We start from the raw sequence: 18354 nt of genomic DNA on the forward strand, positions 1-18354 counted from the left end.
ATTTTTCCCTATTTCGTAGACAGAAAATCAGGTTTAAGGTCAAACTAAATCCCGAAGAAAGGCAGTGCCAAAGAATGCTCAAACCACCGCACAATTGCACTCATCTCACACGCTAGTAAAGTAATGCTCAAAATTCTCCAAGCCGGGCTTCAGCAATACATGAACCATGAACTTCCAGATGCTCAAGCTGGTTTTAGAAAAGGCAGAGGAACCAGAGATCAAATTGCCAACATCCGCTGGATCATGGAAAAAGCAAGAGAGTTCCGAGGCAAGAATATACAATGGATTAAAGACAATCTCTTTAACAAGTGGTGCTGGGAAATCTGGTCAACCACTTGTAAAAGAATGAAACTGGACCACTTTCTAACACCATACACAAAAATAAACTCAAAATGGATTAAAGATCTAAACGTAAGACCAGAAACTATAAAACTCCTAGAGGAGAACATAGACAAAACACTCTCTGACATACATCACAGCAGGATCCTCTATGACCCACCTCCCAGAATATTGGAAATAAAAGCAAAAATAAACAAATGGGACCTAATTAACCTTAAAAGCTTCTGCACATCAAAGGAAACTATTAGCAAGGTGAAAAGACAGCCTTCAGAATGGGAGAAAATAATAGCAAATGAAGCAACTGACAAACAACTAATCTCAAAAATATACAAGCAACTCCTACAGCTCAACTCCAGAAAAATAAACGACCCAATCAAAAAATGGGCCAAAGAACTAAATAGACATTTCTCCAAAGAAGACATACAGAAAAAACATCTACTTCTGCTTTATTGACGATGCAAAAGCCTTTGACTGTGTGGATCACAATAAACTGTGGAAAATTCTTCAAGAGATGGGAATACCAGACCACCTGACCTGCCTCTTGAGAAACCTACATGCAGGTCAGGAAGCAACAGTTAGAACTGGACATGGAACCACAGACTGGTTCCAAATAGGAAAAGGAGTACGTCAAGGCTGTATATAGTCACCCTGCTTATTTAACTTATATGCAGAGTACATCATGAGAAACGCTGGGCTGGAGGAAGCACAGGCTGGAATCAAGATTTCCAGGAGAAATATCAATAACCTCAGATCTGCAGATGACATATGCAGATCATATAATTCATCTGCTCAAAAATCTCCCTTTGCTCTTTCGAAGTCACTTAGAATGAAAGCCACAGTCTTTACAATCACCCACAAGGCCTTACATAATCTATTTCCTATTATTTCACTCTGGACTCACTGCATGACCTCCTTGCTATTCTTTCATTTTTTTAGGTTGTTAGGTACATTCTCAGCTCAGGGCCTTTGCACTTGCTGATCCCTCTGCTTGGATTGCTTTGCATGGTTCTTTGCATGGTTCACTCTCTCAACTTTTTCAGATTTTTTCTTTAAAGTAACAGTTACTCTATTAATGAGGCTCAGTGAAAATCATTTCATCAAAAATAGTTTTATTTTTCTCCTGAGCACCAATCTCTACAATGTTTTATATAACTTGGCAAATTAATTTTGCTTATTGTCTACTTTAGAATCCAATACAATGTACACTCTGTAAAAGCAGTAATTTACCTGAACAGCTCCTAGCCAGCAATAGTGCTGAATAAATGTTAGTTGGATAAATAACTGGTTTATCAGAACAAGTGGCATATTTGGAGTAAGGAGATAATTTCTAAAGTCTCAGCCAAGACAATTACTAGCTCTGGGATTCAGTGACCTTATCTTGTACTCATATATCTTCGTCATTTTGCACAGTGCCCCAGTGGTTCAGCAGGTGAAGAATTTGCCTGCAATGCAGGAGACGCAGGAGATGCGAGTTTGAGCTCTGGGTCAGGATGGATGATCCCTTGGAGGAGAAAATGGCAACCCACTCCAGTATTCTTGCCTGGATAATCCCATGGACAGAGGAGCCTGGTGGGCTACAGTTCAAAGGGTTGCACAGAGTCGGACATGACTGAACATGTGCACAGATCAACAGATGGTATATAGTACCTGCTTGATAAATATTTTTGAATGCCCAGTTTATAGAGAAACCCAAAATATACCCTATTATTATAAAGAATTATCATCATTAAAGAATTATTAAAGAATCACATTTAATTATTATTGTAAATTAATAAATTATCTAATTAAATTAACACATGTAATTATTATTCTACCTAATTATCACAAAAATTATTGTTATTAAGGACTCATCTTTAAGAGGTCATTTGCATTTCATTTTGTTTTTCTTAGTGTAACCAGAATCTAATTATTAAGAAATATTTGACAGTTAGAAAAGGCAGAGAAACCAGAGATCAAATTGCCAACATCTGCTGGATCATGGAAAAAGCAAGAGAGTTAAAGAAAAACATCTATTTCTGCTTTCTTGACTATGCCAAAGCCTTTGACTGTGTGGATCAGAGTAAACTGGAAAATTCTGAAAGAGATGGGAATACCAGACCACCTGACCTGCCTCTTGAGAAACCTACATGCAGGTCAGGAAGCAACAGTTAGAACTGGACATGGAACCACAACTGGTTCCAAATAGGAAAAGGAGTACGTCAAGGCTGTATATCGTCACCCTGCTTATTTAACTTATATGCAGAGTACATCATGAGAAACGCTGGACTGGAAGAAGCACAAGCTGGAATCAAGATTTCCGGGAGAAATATCAATAATCTCAGATATGCAGATGACACCACCCTTATGGCAGAAAGTGAAGAGGAACTAAAAAGCCTCTTGATGAAAGTGAAAGAGGAGAGTGAAAAAGTTGGCTTAAAGCTCAACATTCAGAAAATGAAGATCATGGCATCTGGTCCCATCACTTCATGGGAAATAGATGGAGAAACAGAGGAAACAGTGTCAGACTTTATTTTTCTGGGCTCCAAAATCACTGCAGATGGTGACTGCAGCCATGAAATTAAAAGATGCTTACTCCTTGGAAGGAAAGTTATGACTAACCTAGATAGCATATTCAAAAGCAGAGACATTACTTTGTCAACAAAGGTTCATCTAGTCAAGGCTATGGTTTTTCCTGTGGTCATGTATGGATGTGAGAGTTGGACTGTGAAGAAGGCTGAGCACCGAAGAATTGATGCTTTTGAACTGTGGTGTTGGAGAAGACTCTTGAGAGTCCTTTGGACTGTAAGGAGATCCAACCAGTCCATTCTGAAGGAGATCAGCCCTGGGATTTCTTTGGAAGGAATGATGCTAAAGCTGAAACTCCAGTACTTTGGCCACCTCATGCGAAGAGTTGACTCATTGGAAAAGACCCTGATGCTGGGAGGGATTGTGGGCAAGAGGAGAAGGGGACGACAGAGGATGAGATGGCTGGATGGCATCACTGACTCGATGGACGTGAGTCTGAGTGAACTCCAGGAGTTGGTGATGGACAGGGAGGCCTGGCGTGCTGCAGTTCATGGGGTTGCAAAGAGTCGGACACGACTGAGCAACTGAACTGAACTGAAGGCATCCTAAAGGAGATCAGTCCTGGGTGTTCATTGGAGGGACTGATGCTGAAGCTGAAACTGAAACTGCAATACTTTGGCCACCTCATGTGAAGAGTTGACTTATTGGAAAAGACCCTGATGCTGGGACGGATTGCGGGCATGAGGAGAAAGGGATGGCAGAGGATGAGATGGCTGGATGGCCGAGGATGAGATGGTTGGATGGCATCACTGACTCGATGGACATGAGTTTGAGTGAACTCCAGGAGTTGGTGATGGACAGGGAGGCCTGGCGTGCTGTGATTCATGGGGTCGCAAAGAGTTGAACATGACTGAGCGACTGAACTGAACTGAACTGAAGGCATACTTAATTTAACAAAGAAAGACTTGAGAGCATACCAAAAGAATTTTAATAGCGTTTGGATAGTGATACAGAAACATTAATAGACACAATCAGGAAATGAGAGATAGCTGAAGATATTATGCAGTCATACCTCACATTCCAAACCTGTTGTTGTTGTTAGCATGTCAATTGCAGTGAAGTCTGATGGAGTAATCATTTCTGGACCTGAAGGAAATAAAGAGGTCCCCAACATTGGTGAAGTGGTATTGATCATGCATAAAATTCATTTGTGACAGACACCATGATCAGAAATTTTATACAGATTATTTCACTTAATTCTAAGAAGAACCCTGTGAAGTATAGATAATAATATTATTGTCATTTTACAGATAAGGAGACTAAGCTGTAGAGAAGTAAGCTGGTAAGTGTCAAAGGCAGAATTTGAACTTGGGAATTCTGATTCCAGAGTACTGGCTTTGAGGCACCATTCTATAAAACACCTTCACTGCCTTGATGGTGTCAACACATTTGTTTGAACTGGTAGAAATATCAATAGTATCACTAAAGACTGCTCAGGAGTTACAAATTTTGTTGAATTCTTAAAATACATAGCGAGGTTGATTCATTTCCCAGTGAATCTCTAGAATGTTTTCCTTGCAAGCAGAATAGATGATGCTATGGACTAATCAAGACCCCAGTTGAGGATGTGGTAAAGAAGGTATCCATTGAAAGGGAAAATATGATGGGTAAACATTCAGAAAATGAAGATCTTGGCATCTGGTTCGAACACTTCATGGCAAATAGATGTGGAAACAATGGAAACAATGAGAGACTTTATTTGAGGGGGGCTCCAAAATCACTGCAGATGGTAACTGCAGCCATAAAATTAAAAGATGCTTTCTCCTTGGAAGAAAAGCTATGAGCAACCTAGAGAGCATATTCAAAAGCAAAGACATTACTTTGCCAACAAAGGTCCATCTAGTCAAAGCTATGGTTTTTCCAGTAGTCAGGTATGGATGTGAGAGTTGGCCTATAAAGAAAGCTGAGTGCCAAAGAATTGATGCTTTTGAACTGTGGTGTTGGAAAAGGCTTTTGAGAGTCCCCTGGACTGCAAGGAGATCCTACCAGTCAATCCTAAAGGAAATCAGTCTTGACCATTCATTGGAAGGACTGATGCTGAAGCTGAAACTCCAAAATTTTGGCCACCTGATGCAAAGAACTGACTCATTGTAAAAGACCCTGATGCTGGGAAAGCTTGAAGGCAGGAGGAGAAGGGGACGACAGAAGAAGAGATGGTTGGATGGCATCACCAACTCAATGGACATGAGTTTGAGCAAGTTTTGGGAGTTGGTGGTGGACAGGGAAGCCTGGCATGCAGTAGTCCATGGGGTTGCAAAGAGTTGGACACGACTGAGCGACTGAACTGGACGGAAACATACTTGTAAGATGCCTTCTAAAGTTTTTGTTAGTAATAAAGATGTCTCCAAAATATTCAAAGTCTGAAGGACTGTTGTTTTTTAGTCACTCAAGAGTCTTCTCCAACACCACAGTTTGAAAACATCAATTCTGCCACACTCAGCCTTCTTAATGGCCCAACTCTCACATCCATACATGACTACTGGAGAAATAATAGCTTTGACTATTTGAATCTTTCTTGGCAAAGTAATGTCTCTGCTTTTTAATATGCTGTCTAGGTTGGTCATAGCTTTTCTTCCAAGGAGCAGTTCAGTTCAGTCGCTCAGTCGTGTCAGACTCTTTGCTACCCCATGGACTGCCGAATGCCAGGCTTCCCTGTCCATCACCAACTTCCGAAGCTATCTTTTAACTTCATGGCTGCATTCACCATCCTGGAGAAGGAAATGGCAACCCATTCCAGAATTATCGCCCGGAAAATTCCATGGACAGAGGAGCCTTATGGGCTACATTCCACGGGGTTGCAAAGAGTTGGACACGACTGAGCACACACACACACAGTCACCATCTGCAGTGATTTTGGAGCCCAAGAAAATAAAGTCTGTCTCTGTTTCCATTGTTTCTCCATATATTGCCATGAAGTGATGGGACCAAATGCCATGATCCTTGTTTTTTCAATGTTGAGTTTTAAGCCATCTTTTTCACTCTCGTCTTCCACCTTCATCAAGAGGTTCTTTAGTTCCTCTTTGCTTTCTGCCATAAGGGTGGTGTCATCCAAATATCTGAGGTTATTGATAATCTCACAGCAATTTTGATTCCAGCTTGCGCTTTATCCAGTCCAGTATTTCACATGATGTACTCTGCATATAAGTTAAATAAGCAGGGTGACAATATATAGCTTTGATGAACTCCTTGTGCCAAAATGAAGGGCTGAAATTTTGTCTAGCTGTAATTGAAGTATCCATTGTTGATACTATCTAAAATGACCATATTAATTTCCTGTGGCTGCTATAAACAAATTATTACAAGTTTAGTGGTTTAAAACATCACCAAATTATTATTTTGCGGTTCTGGAAGTCAGAAGTCCTTTAATCCAATTTTCTGCTGATGGGGGAGGCCCCTTAGGTGCTTGGCCTAAGGCAGCCCAGTCCTGGAAAAATCAATGGCTGTATTCCTTCTAGAGTCTCTATGGAAGAATTTGTTTCTTTGCTTTTCCAACTATTGATTGCATCAATATATTGATGCATCATGGCCCCTTCCTCCATCTTCAAAACCACAGGATAATATTTTCAAATCTCAGTCTCTCTCTCTCCCTTCTTCCCCCTCTCCCTTTGTCTTTCCCTGCTAATTTTGACTTCTCACATGCATTATCTCCTCTGACTCTGACCATCCTCCTTCTCTTTTATAAGGATCTTTGTGATTACACTGGGCTCACACAGATAATTCAGGAAAACTCCCCATCTCAAAATTCTTAACTTCATCACATCTGCAGCATGCAAGGTCCCATTTTCACAAATTCTGGAGATGACGACATGGACATCTTTGGGCAGCCATTATTCAGTCTACCACAATGACATCAGAGAATTAAATAAATTTTATAAATAACTTATTTTATATATTCTAACAACTTATCATAAAGTAGAATAAAAACTTCTATTGCTTGGTCCTAAAAGCTGGGTTCATGGTTTATTAGATGTAACTTCTACAGAATATGACATTTTTACAGACTAAAATGGGATTATAGTTCTTGCTTCTTCTGTCTGCCCTCTGATGGATAAAAATAAGAGAGGCTTATGCAAGCTTCCTGATGGGAGGAACTGGCTGTGGGGAAAGCTGGGTCTTCCTCTGGTGGTTAGGGCCATGCTCAGTAAATCTTTAATCCAATTTTCTGCTGATGGGGGAGGCCCCTTAGTTGTTTGGCCTAAGGTAGCCCAGTCCTGGAGCCCACAGTCTCTATGGTAGGGCTAATAGCAGCCTCATCCAAGAGGATTTATGCCAACATCTACTTCTACTTCACTGACTACGCTAAAGCTTTTGACTGTGGATCACAACAAACTGGAAAATTCTTAGAGACGTGGGAATAAGAGACCACCCTACCTGCCTCCTGAGAAACCTGTATGCAGGTCAAGGAGCAATAGTTGGAAATGAAGGGCTTCCCAGGTGGCACTAGTGGTAAAGAACCTGCCCACCAGTGCAGGAGACGTAAGAGATGAGGGTTTAATCCCTGGGTCAGGAAGGTCCCCTGGAGGAGAAAATGGCAACTCACTCCAGTATTCTTCCCTGGGTAGTCCCATGGACAGGAGCCTAGGGGGCTATAGTCCATAGGGTCACAAAGAGTCAAACACAACTGAAGCAACTTAGCGTGTATGGAACAACCGACTGGTTCACAACTGGGAAAGGAGCATATCAAGCCTGTATACTGTCAGCCTGCTTATTTAACTTATATGCAGAGTACATCATGAGAATTGCTGGGGTGGATGAATCATAAGCTGGAATCAAGATTTCCAGGAGAAAAATCAACAACCTTAGATATGCAGGTGATACTACTTTAATGGAGGAAAGCGAGGGGGAACTAAAGAGCCTCTTGATGAAGGTGAAAGAGGAGTGTGAAAAAGCTGGCCTAAATTTTAACACTCAGAAAACAAAGATCATGGCATCTGGTCCCATCACTTCATGGCGAATAGATGGGGAAACGTGGGAAATCGGCAGATTTTATTTTCCTGGGCTCCAAAATCACTGCAGATGGTGATTGCAGCCATAAAATTAAATGACACTTGCACCTTAGAAAAAAAGCTATGACAAACCTAGACAGCATACTCAAAAGCAGAGTTATCACTTTGCTGACAAGGTCCATTTAGTCAAAACTATGGTTTTTCCAGTAGTCATGGATGGATGTGAGAGTTGGACCATACAGAAGGCTGAGCACTGAAGAATTGATGCTTTTGCAATGTGGTATTGGAGAAGACCCTTGAGAGTCCCTTGGAGATCAAACCAGTCCATCCTAAAGGAAATCAACCCTGAATATTCATTGGAAGGACTGACGCTGAAGCTCCAACATTTTGGCCACCTGAGACGAAGAACTCACTCACTGGAAAAGACCCTGATGCTGGGCAAGACTGAAGGCAGGAGAAGAGGGCGACAGAGGATGAGATGGTTGGATGGCATCATCGACTCAATGGACATGAGTTTGAGCAAACTCCGGGAGATGGTGATGGACAGGGAAACCTGGTGGGTTGCAGTCCATGGCGTCACAAAGAGTTGGACACGACTGAGAGGCTCAACAACAACAAATTCTAGGCAAAAATGTGACAGGCATTCTCATTATCTATACTAACTGAAATGGGACAGAGACAGACCAGATGCAGAAACCATTCTGAAAATGTGGCTCGTTGATCCAGTAAACAGTTACTCAGTGAAACAAAAGTGACTGCTGGGTTCTCCAGTGGGCTGGGTATAACTAACACCAGCAGCTGTTTAAGCGTGCCAAGATCTAAGTTACATAATGCTAAGTTTAATGTCTAAAATTACAATACTTATAAACATGGGTAGAGATGGCTTACCTGGTGAAATTAATGCTGGTTCTGTGGGAATCAGAGGTATGCCTACAAAGAAACAAAGATACTCTTCTTTAACCTGTTTTGCTTAAAGTGAGGCCCAGACAGTTCATATAAGAATGTTCATATAAGGAAAATGTTTTGGGAGAGAGGATGCAAGAGGAATATTAGAAGAAAAATTTGCATAATTTTAATGTTGGAGAAGACTGTTGAGAGTTCCTTGGACTGCAAAGAGGTCTAACCAGTCCATCCTAAAGGATATCAGCCCTGGGATTTCTTTGGAAGGAATGATGCTAAAGCTGAAACTCCAATACTTTGGCTACCTCATGCGAAGAGTTGACTCATTGGAAAAGACTCTGATGCTGGGAAGGATTGGGGGCAGGAGGAGAAGGGGATGACAGAGGATGAGATGGCTGGATGGCATCACCGACTCGATGGACATGAGTTTGAGTGAATTCTGGGAGTTGGTGATGGACAGGGAGGCCTGGTGTGCTGCGACTCATGGGGTCGCAAAGAGTCGGACACAACTGAGTGACTGAACCGAACCAAACCGAAAAGTAACTCAGAACCAAAAAAAAAAAAAAACCACTTTGAAAAAGACAATGAAGGAGAATCTTATGAAGGTTTGTTGTTTGTCTAAAATGTCTGTTTTTATAGTTACTTGCCACTGTATAAATATATTCATGTATTTTACACTTCAGAATAAGTTAAGTAAGATTCATACTTACAGTCTTCTGGATAAACACATTTAAGAGTGACTTCATCAAGGATCATATGTTTAGGGCAATAGGGAAAGCATCCTTCAATCCTTCACATGAAAAAAATTAAAGAAAAAAATTTAATATAACAATATATGGCATTTAATATATGCAATTAAGATACAGTTTTCCTATAATTCTTCTATTTGCCTTGTCAAACACTAAGGATTGCTCCATTTGCTATTTTCCATCATACCTCATTGTATGAAACCACAGGTTAGTGGATGATAATGAAATATTCATGATTGAGGCAGAATTTGAACACAGAACATTCAAAACATACACTTAAATTTGGCACACACCAAGGCCATGTTCCATAAATTACTGGAAATGCAGAAGAATCCTTTATTGTGATTTTACTCTATATTCATCATACTGTTATTTTCCTACACTCCCTCACATATAAGAAGATAAGACACACTATTTGAATATTTACAAGGATGTTGGTAGAACCAAATCAGAATGTTCAGTGGCTGTCTCTGCCTATTATTAAGCCCTAAAGTCATTGGAAAGTAATTAGAAATCTCTGGGTGGCAGACATGGAGTCGGGACATGGCTGCTCTTGGAGGACAGGGAGGGGAATGGCCGAGGCTACACTTCTCCCAAGAGCCTCAGGGCCTGTGTCTGAAATAGCAGCAGTGCTTAGAGAGGGGGTGGTTGCATATGAGCCTAAGCAGACTGAATTTCAAGCTCCGAAACATCTGGTCTTTTATGTGGCACATTGCACTTTCAAGAATCCCAAATTTCAAGAAGAATGGATTTGGGAATCATCAGCCCAAAACAGATGAGACCATCCTGAAATGCTTCTGCTCTAAGGGAATGAAGCCAAGATGATGACTGAGACTACATCTTCCTTTTCGTTCAGTTGGGTCTCAGAGTCCAATTTATTTTGATTCAAAAGAAATATACCCTTCAAGTACAGCCAGTTCTTAGACTCACACATACTAGAGAGAATTAACATACATACGGTTTTTAAAAGGCTTGCTTGTCTGCCTCTCAAATACACCAGCAGGCTATAATACTATTTTTAATATTTTACTTATTTAAATAAAACTTTTTTGGCTATGCGGCATATGGAATCTTAGTTACTTGACCAGAGATTGAACCGGTGCACTCTGCATTGAAAGTGGAATTTTAACCACTGGACAGCCAGGAAGATCTCTCAGTGATTGTAAAATATTTCCAATTGCCTTAACTATAAAGTAAAAGTTTGGACCCAAATACTCACAACCCCTTTCCAATTCAGTGTGGATATGAACTAACTTGATACTCTGGGCACGTGTTGCCACCAGAGGGCACTTGTTCATGGAAGGAAATCGAACCCAAGAAAAGCTAACTTCTCTTTTAACAGGAGACTGCGTGGTCACCTCTTGGATACTTCCTTCACAAATTTTTTTAAGAAATACTTAACAGCTTAGCTTATGAGACCAATTATTTATTTCATAAAATGAACTTAAATAATAAAACTTTAACCAGTATATGATATTCTTATCCTACTCTAAACTTTGTCAAGCACATAAGAAAAAGCTACTAAATTACTGAAAATATCAGGGACAGTTGGCTATCCTCAAATTAAATAAACACCACTTTTTTATGCAACTTAATTATTTTGCAATTGCTTTATGCAAGTCAAAACCACAGCTATTCTTTTAAAAATATCTTCCCAAACCCAGTAACTTGTTCCGTTAAAATGTCTTCATGGTTGCACACAGCAGGGTTCCCTTTACTCTGTCATACAACTGGTAATTTAGTCAACTTCTGACTGATAAACACGCCTCAGATGCAGAACAGTTCTTATAATAGGTATATTATGTAATAGGAATAACTCTACTTACATATGGGCTCTATGGTATGCTAGTTGGCATCTTTTATGAAACTTCTCATTTCCACTAGATATTTTTATTTTCAACACTTGCTATGTGCCAGAAACCGAAATCCTCTAGAACCAGCGTGGTGGTGGGGACTTGGAGGAGGTGTGCAGGGCGATGCTGACATGCCACCCCAGTACCTGAGCCTCCTCTCAGGACAGCAAGGACCAGGAGGAGCCACAGTGAGGTGCCTCAGCCAGGAAAAGGGGAGCAGTAGAAAGGAAACAGTGATGAAGACAGAGATGAGAATTGGCTTGGCAGGGGTGAAGTTTCATCCTGAGTCTCTGCTCCACGCTCTAATCATACCAAAACAGAAACTCCGGGGGATCTACAGACCACACAGTGGAAGCGCTGAAGATCTGGGTTCAACCACCCTGGGGACTGTGTATGCCACAGGAAACAAACTAGCCTAATGCCACTTCAAATATAGCTCCATTTCCTTCCCAGTTCCAGGGCTGCTCTTGTCCGCCTCTCTTTCTCCCTTCCTCCCCAGCACTCCCCAGCATGGCCTCCTCCCTATGAAGGCCCTGTTATTTCCCGGCCTCCTGATGGCTTCCAGAGGAGACAGGAAATAGGTTTGTGAATGTGAAGGGTCCAAGTGAGTGGTGGCGGCTTCTTTTCAGAAAGAACTGGTTGTTTTCATTTTTAAGAAAATTAAACAAAAGTAACCTAGACAGCATATTAAAAAGCAGAGATACTACTTTGCCAACAAAGGTCCGTCTGATCAAGGCTATGGTTTTTCCAGTGGTCATGTATGGATGTGAGAGTTGGACTGTGAAGAAAGCTGAGCACCAAAGAACTGATGCTTTTGAACTGTGCTGTTGGAGAAGACTTGAGCACCACTTGGACTGCAAGGAGATCCAACCAGTCCATCCTAAAGGAGACCAGTCCTGGGTGTTCATGGGAAGGACTGATGTTGAAGCTGAAACTCCAATACTTTGGCCACCTGATGCGAAGAGCTGACTCATTTGAAAAGACCTTGATGCTGGGAAAGATGGAAGGTGGGAGGAGAAGGGGACGACAGAGGATGAGATGGTTGGATGGCATCACCAACTCAATGGACATGAGTTTGAGTAAACTCCGGGAGTTGGTGATGGACAGGGAGGCCTGGTGTGCTGCAGTCATTAGGGTTGCAAAGAGTTGGACACGACTGAGCGACTGAACTGAACTGAAATGATCATTTCCTTCCCTCTGTTCCCGTAGCACATGTTGCCCAACAGGATGTCAGTGTTCAAACTCTGGCTCAGCTGCCTGAAAGCTGTGTGGTCTGAGGCAAGCTGCTTAACTTCCCCGTGCCTTGGTTTTTTTCCTCTTCTGACAACGGGAACAATGAGATTACCCATTTTATAGCACTTAGCACAGTGAGCGTCATGTTATATATAAACACTTCAATGTGCTGCGCTTGTGGCATTTATTCCTCTGGTCCTCTTTTCCCTGTACGGTCAGTTATCTGTTGGTGTTCCTGTCTTCTTCCTAAAGACTTTGAGCTCTTTGAAATAGGGACTGCATCTCACTTATTCATATGCCAGAAACTTCTGTAGTACCAGTATTAGTTGTAGAGCAGAAGCTCATAAATAACTAATGGAATATGATTCATTTAAAAATATTCCCTCCTACTACTGCTGCATTTCTCTGTTCTTTACAAAAAAACTGCTTTAAAAAAAAAAAATAGCTGTTATACTGTCAATCTCCATTTTGCCTCTTCCTATTCTCCAGATTACCAAATCCAAAGAATAATTTTCAGTCTCAAGTTTAAAATCCTTGAAACCAAATTCCTGACTTTTCCTCTAAACTTCTCCTCCTAATATCTTCCTTATCTCAGTAGCTGGCAACTCAGTCCTTCCATTAAATTGAATCATTTGAGTTTGTTGATATTTGACCAGATTTGACCACAAAAACGGCAATTTCATATGATTCTGAAATCAATGAAATGCCGAGATCTGACCTGGAGCCCTTACCTCCTCTTTCTCTCGTGTGCATGCGTGCGTGCTCAGTCACTTCAGTCATGTCCGAATCTTCGCAACCCTATATACTGTAGCCCACCAGGCTCCTCTGTCCATGGGATTCTCCAGGCAAGAATACTGGAGTGCGTTTCCATGCCCTCCTCCAGGGAATCTTCTCAACCCAGGGATCGAACCTGTGTCTCCTGTACTGCAGGTGGATTCTTAACCACTGAGCCACCGAGGAAGCCTCTTTCTCTCATAATTGATGTTAAATCTATCAGCATCCCTATGGCCTTAACTTCAAAATGCAGGCAGAATCTGTTCACTCCCCCCATAACCTCCAGGGCTACCAACCTAGTGAAATTCCCTTCATGTCCTGTCTGTGTCACTGCCGAGTTCTGCCCTTGTTCTTCCCCTCCCCCAAAGCCAGTGCAAGAGCCAGTGTAAACTTGTCAAAGGAAGAAGTCCACTCCTCTGCCCCGAAGTACACCAGGCATTACTCAGAGAATAAGACAAAGTCCTCACGACAGAATACAAGGCCCTGTGCGACTTCCAGCCACTTTTTCTGGTTTCTTCTCCTATGTCTCTCAGTTTTGTTCACTTTGCCCCAGTTAACTGGCCTCCGTGCTCATCCTCAAACACACCAGACATATTCCCACCCTGGACCTTTATACTTCTCTCAGGTTGAAAGGGTTTTTCCCCAGACACCCACATGGCTAGTTCCCTCACTTCCTTCACATCTCTTACTAGATCTTGCCTTGTCAACGTGTTCTTCCCTGACCACCCTATATTAATGAGCAAACACGCACATCTGTTTTATGCTCCCTTTTCCCTTCCTTTATTTTTGTCCATTATAAATCCATCTAAACAATAGATCACATTATATATTTACATTTTAATTTTTTATTCTTTGCCTCAGTGCAGCAAAATGTTTAAGCTAAAGAAAGGTAAGTACTTTGTTCAATACTGTATCCCAGCAGCTACAAGAATTGCTGGCATAGAGCAGACTCTCAATAACTACTGCGTGAATAAAACGAAACAAATTCATGAATGAGTAACTAGAATAAATTATTCTTGAGAATTTTTTTTAGCTAAAAAAATAATCACTGGGAACAGAATCTGCTAATGCTAGAATCTGTTCATTAGTGGTTAAACGTGACTTACGGTGGCAGAAATTTACACGCAAGAGCTGCAGGGTCACCGCAGGTTTTAAAACAGGGAGTGGCACAAGGCTCGTATTTCCATTCACACATCCTCCTGTAGGGCACTGCTGCCTGGATTTCTGGGAAAAAAATGAAGTTCAGATTGTGTATATTTTTAATGGGCAGCTTGGAATGCAGTGATTTCTAATAGTAAACCCTTTAGGGTTTGAAACTTTTTTGATTGAAAAGACAGGGCGGCAGAGATTGGGGGCGGGGGCAGGAAACAGCGTAACTGCTTGGTGATCAAGGCATTTCATGCTCAGGTTGAACATCAGAATCTTAGTTCTTCTTCCAAATATTTAAAAAAGCAAGAGGTAGGAGGAGACTAAGGACAATTCTAAATCACCTTCCTTTATTTATGTTTTGCTGGTGTTCAGTGATCTACGTATCATGATAATAGCACACACTTGTTTAGAATTTAAGTTTTTGTAAAATAGCTTTTTGTCCATTATTCTATTTTATCCTTGAAACAACCCTGTTGAGTGAATATTATCTCCATTTTATAAATGAGGGAATTGAGGCTAACAGGAGCCAAGTGACATGCCAAATTCAATTAGGAAAATGGCAAGACCAAAGACATATTGCCTGACATGAAGCTTAAGGAGAACACTCCATCTTTGTTCTTCTCATAGAATTTAACTCATTGCACATGGTAAGTATTATCTGATGACATAAATGAATGAACTGATTTGAATAATACATGCTCGTAGTTACAAAAACTTCCCTTAATGGAAGCTTTTTCTCCTGCAAACTCAGCTAATACTTTCCCCTTCCCCTGTCACAGAGCAGTCTTTCTGCAGCAGTCCAAGATTATCTCTGAAGAAGAGAGCTCCGTAAGGCAGAAAGTTCAGGAAACAGGTTATGTTACTTGGACTTAAGATATGGAATTTAATTCCAAGGTATGAGAAGGAAAATGAGGCTTTCTGGAAGGCACTTAAGCATCTCAATATTAAAATAATAGTTAAGCCTGGGTTACTAGAATCATGGGTCATAAAAGAGGATTGGTTCCAAGACTAGAATAAACCCAGAGTGTCTCCTAAGTTCGGGAAGCCCACAAAGATGAGTTTCTGAGATGCGGATGATGCCATTGACTGCAGTTGTCCAAAGCTCAGGTAAGGCCACTGGGTCTGGTTATGATGGAGTGGATTTGTGTAATGGAGGGGAAATAGAGGCTCTCAAAATTCAACTTTAAACTCAAGTAAAACTATCACACTTACTCTACAGAATATTGTATACACATGTCAGTGACTCTTTCTCATGAGACCAGGAACCCCATTCAATAGGCAAAAATTTGAAGCTCAGTTTGAACTTTCTTGAAACTTTCTTGAAAAAATTTGAAGCTCAGTTTGAATTTGGACTTCCCTGGTGGCTCAGATGGTAAAGCATCTGTCTACAATGCAGGAGACCTGTGTTCAATCCCTGGGTCAGGAAGATTCCTTGGAGAAGGAAATGGCAACCCACTCCAGTACTCTGGCTAGAAAATCCCATGGATGGAGGAGCCTGGTGTGGGGTCGCAAAGAGTCGGACACAACTGAGTGACTCACTTTGAATTTTCTAACATCCAAACAGATTTATAGAAATTTAACCACAACAAAAAAAGCAAATAATTAGCTTTCTTAGAAATGACTTAGAAAAGTTGGTTAGAATGAAAAAATTTGGGAGACCCAAGGCAAATATTGAGCTCTTAGGTTTTGAAAATAAAGCATGACTTTTAAACACTGGGTGAGGCAGTGAGGATTCCTCTCTGAAATTTAGAAAATTCAATAGCTATAGAACTGCAAGGATCTCTAGAAATAAGACGGGGATTCTGCTGAACCAGAAAAATCTAGAGGTCAGTACAATTGGACTCCAAAGTATTCAAAGAACACATTCAAAGCATTCAAAGTATTCGAAGTATTCAAAGAGATAAACACATCGTCTTTGTCATAAAGAATCAGACTAAGTGAGAAGTAGCCGTCTATGAAAGAAAAAGTAGATACAAAACTCTACAAGAAGAAGAAATGGGTAAGCTCTATTTCCAAAGCTCAGACAGCACTGAAAGTAAAAATTGAGGCAATCCTAAAAAATAATGTCATTTAAGGCTATTCTAAACAATTTACTACATTAATTTATGTAGCAAAATAACCCTATAAAGTAGGTATTATTTCTTCCATGAGACAGATGTGTAAACTTAAGGATAAGGAGGTTAAGAAACTCACTAAGGTCATACAACTAATTATACACATTAAAATAATTTTTAAGTTAAAAATCTAATATATTTTTTGTCACTCCTTAAATTATCTACTTAATATATGGACATCTCAGGACACATACCTTCCACACTGAAGCTACTTAAGTGTTTAAATTCTTCAGAATCATCATATTTTGATGCTTTGGCACTAGAATCTGTCAATATAATGAAAAAGCCTTTCTTGCTGTATAACTCAAAAGCGCTGTACCCAGGAATCCAGAGGTCCTGATGGTGAAAAAACGTAGCTCTCCGATGAAAGGCTGAATTCGCTTCCCACAGTTTCAAACTAAGAGTGTCGTCATCGTGGACACAGAGAAAGTAGTTGGGCCTTTCGGCAGATTCCAAGGAAACGAGCGCCAATGCTGGAAAACAGAGCAGTCTGTTAGACAACTCCCTGGGTTCTCTGGAGAAGGCGGATCATCAGCACTGGCGTTGTAAAATTCACGTATAAGGCCGACAAAACAGAAATGCACAACTGGCATGAATAGTTAATGCCATTCTCAAAGATTTTAGGGATGAATTACAGATCTCTAAAGGAAAAAATTATATTTTCATGCAATGCATGAGTGACAGCTCTAAAAATATCAGGCTTTCACAAGTTCTATGTTTTAAAATAATTGATCATGTTCATGGAGGAAGAAAAAAAAATAAAGAAATGTCAACCTAGGACCCCAGAATGTACAACTCTATACAAATAGTTGAATAATTAATTGGACATACATTTGCACTTGCAAGCTTTAGCGTTTTCAAATGTACAAAATCTACAAATGGCTAAATTAGATGATAGAAAAGAAAAAGAAATAGAGAAACAGATCAATTTAGACATGTCACTGCATTTCAATATCACTGAATTCTTAATAAGCAAATGTTCTTTCAAGTGATTTTACTGCATTAAGAAATGACTCTTTGCTCAACCTTATTGTCTTATTTCCCTAGAGATGATCAAAAAGCTAATGAACAACTACAAAGCATTTGAGCAGCGTCATGCTTTTTTGTTATGTGCTTTAAAAGTTTCCCCTGTATTTGTAAAACCCATGGCATAAGTCTCTTAATTGAGCTCTTAGATTTAATTTCTTAGGCATTAATTTCTTTAGGTCTTACTTAATTTGACCTAAGGATTTTTCTATTAAAAACATTAATTATTTTAAGTTATACAATAAAGAGCTCTCTCAAGTCCAATAAATGATTCAAAAAGCATTCACTGTGTCCTAAAATATACAAACCCTTCTACTGAGCACTGGAATAGGAAAAGAAGAATTTAAAAATTATAAAAGAAAAAAATATATAACGCATAAATGAAAACTTAGACTGTGATAGGTGTTTTCATAGAATAAAAGAACTAAAGGAGCTCTTTTTACAAGAATAGAGCAATTTATTTTAACTGGGAAATCAGGAGAGTTCTCTAAATTAGTATAAGTTATGTCAGATTCATTCATTCAATAAATATTTCCTATGTTTACAGAACACACCATGCATGGTTCTAAGCAGGGTTAGAATACTAACAATGTACCCTGAACATCACGCATCAGAAAGAGACACAAATCATCAGTTAGAATAGATGCCAAGTGGATACAACCAGTATAAATGTACAGGGGCAAGCCAGTAAATGAGGACCCAGGTA

The 18354-nt window shown here is 40.2% G+C and overlaps 1 protein-coding gene across 1 annotated transcript in view; it reads right to left on the reverse strand.

The window, feature by feature from the left end:
- The window catches only part of OTOGL (otogelin like), a 169905-nt gene that overhangs the window by 45608 nt on the left and 105943 nt on the right, over positions 1 to 18354 (reverse strand). Inside the window, exons 31-35 of the mRNA XM_070370120.1 lie at positions 16817 to 17095; positions 14466 to 14583; positions 9461 to 9540; positions 8739 to 8780; positions 3917 to 3990 (exon numbers count right to left, since the gene is read on the reverse strand). Coding sequence (XP_070226221.1) covers positions 3917 to 3990; positions 8739 to 8780; positions 9461 to 9540; positions 14466 to 14583; positions 16817 to 17095 — 593 coding nt within the window. The remainder of the gene's footprint in view (positions 1 to 3916; positions 3991 to 8738; positions 8781 to 9460; positions 9541 to 14465; positions 14584 to 16816; positions 17096 to 18354) is intronic.

This window comes from Bos mutus, chromosome 5 (genome assembly GCF_027580195.1).
Source record: "Bos mutus isolate GX-2022 chromosome 5, NWIPB_WYAK_1.1, whole genome shotgun sequence".
NCBI classification, from domain to species: Eukaryota; Metazoa; Chordata; class Mammalia; order Artiodactyla; family Bovidae; genus Bos; species Bos mutus.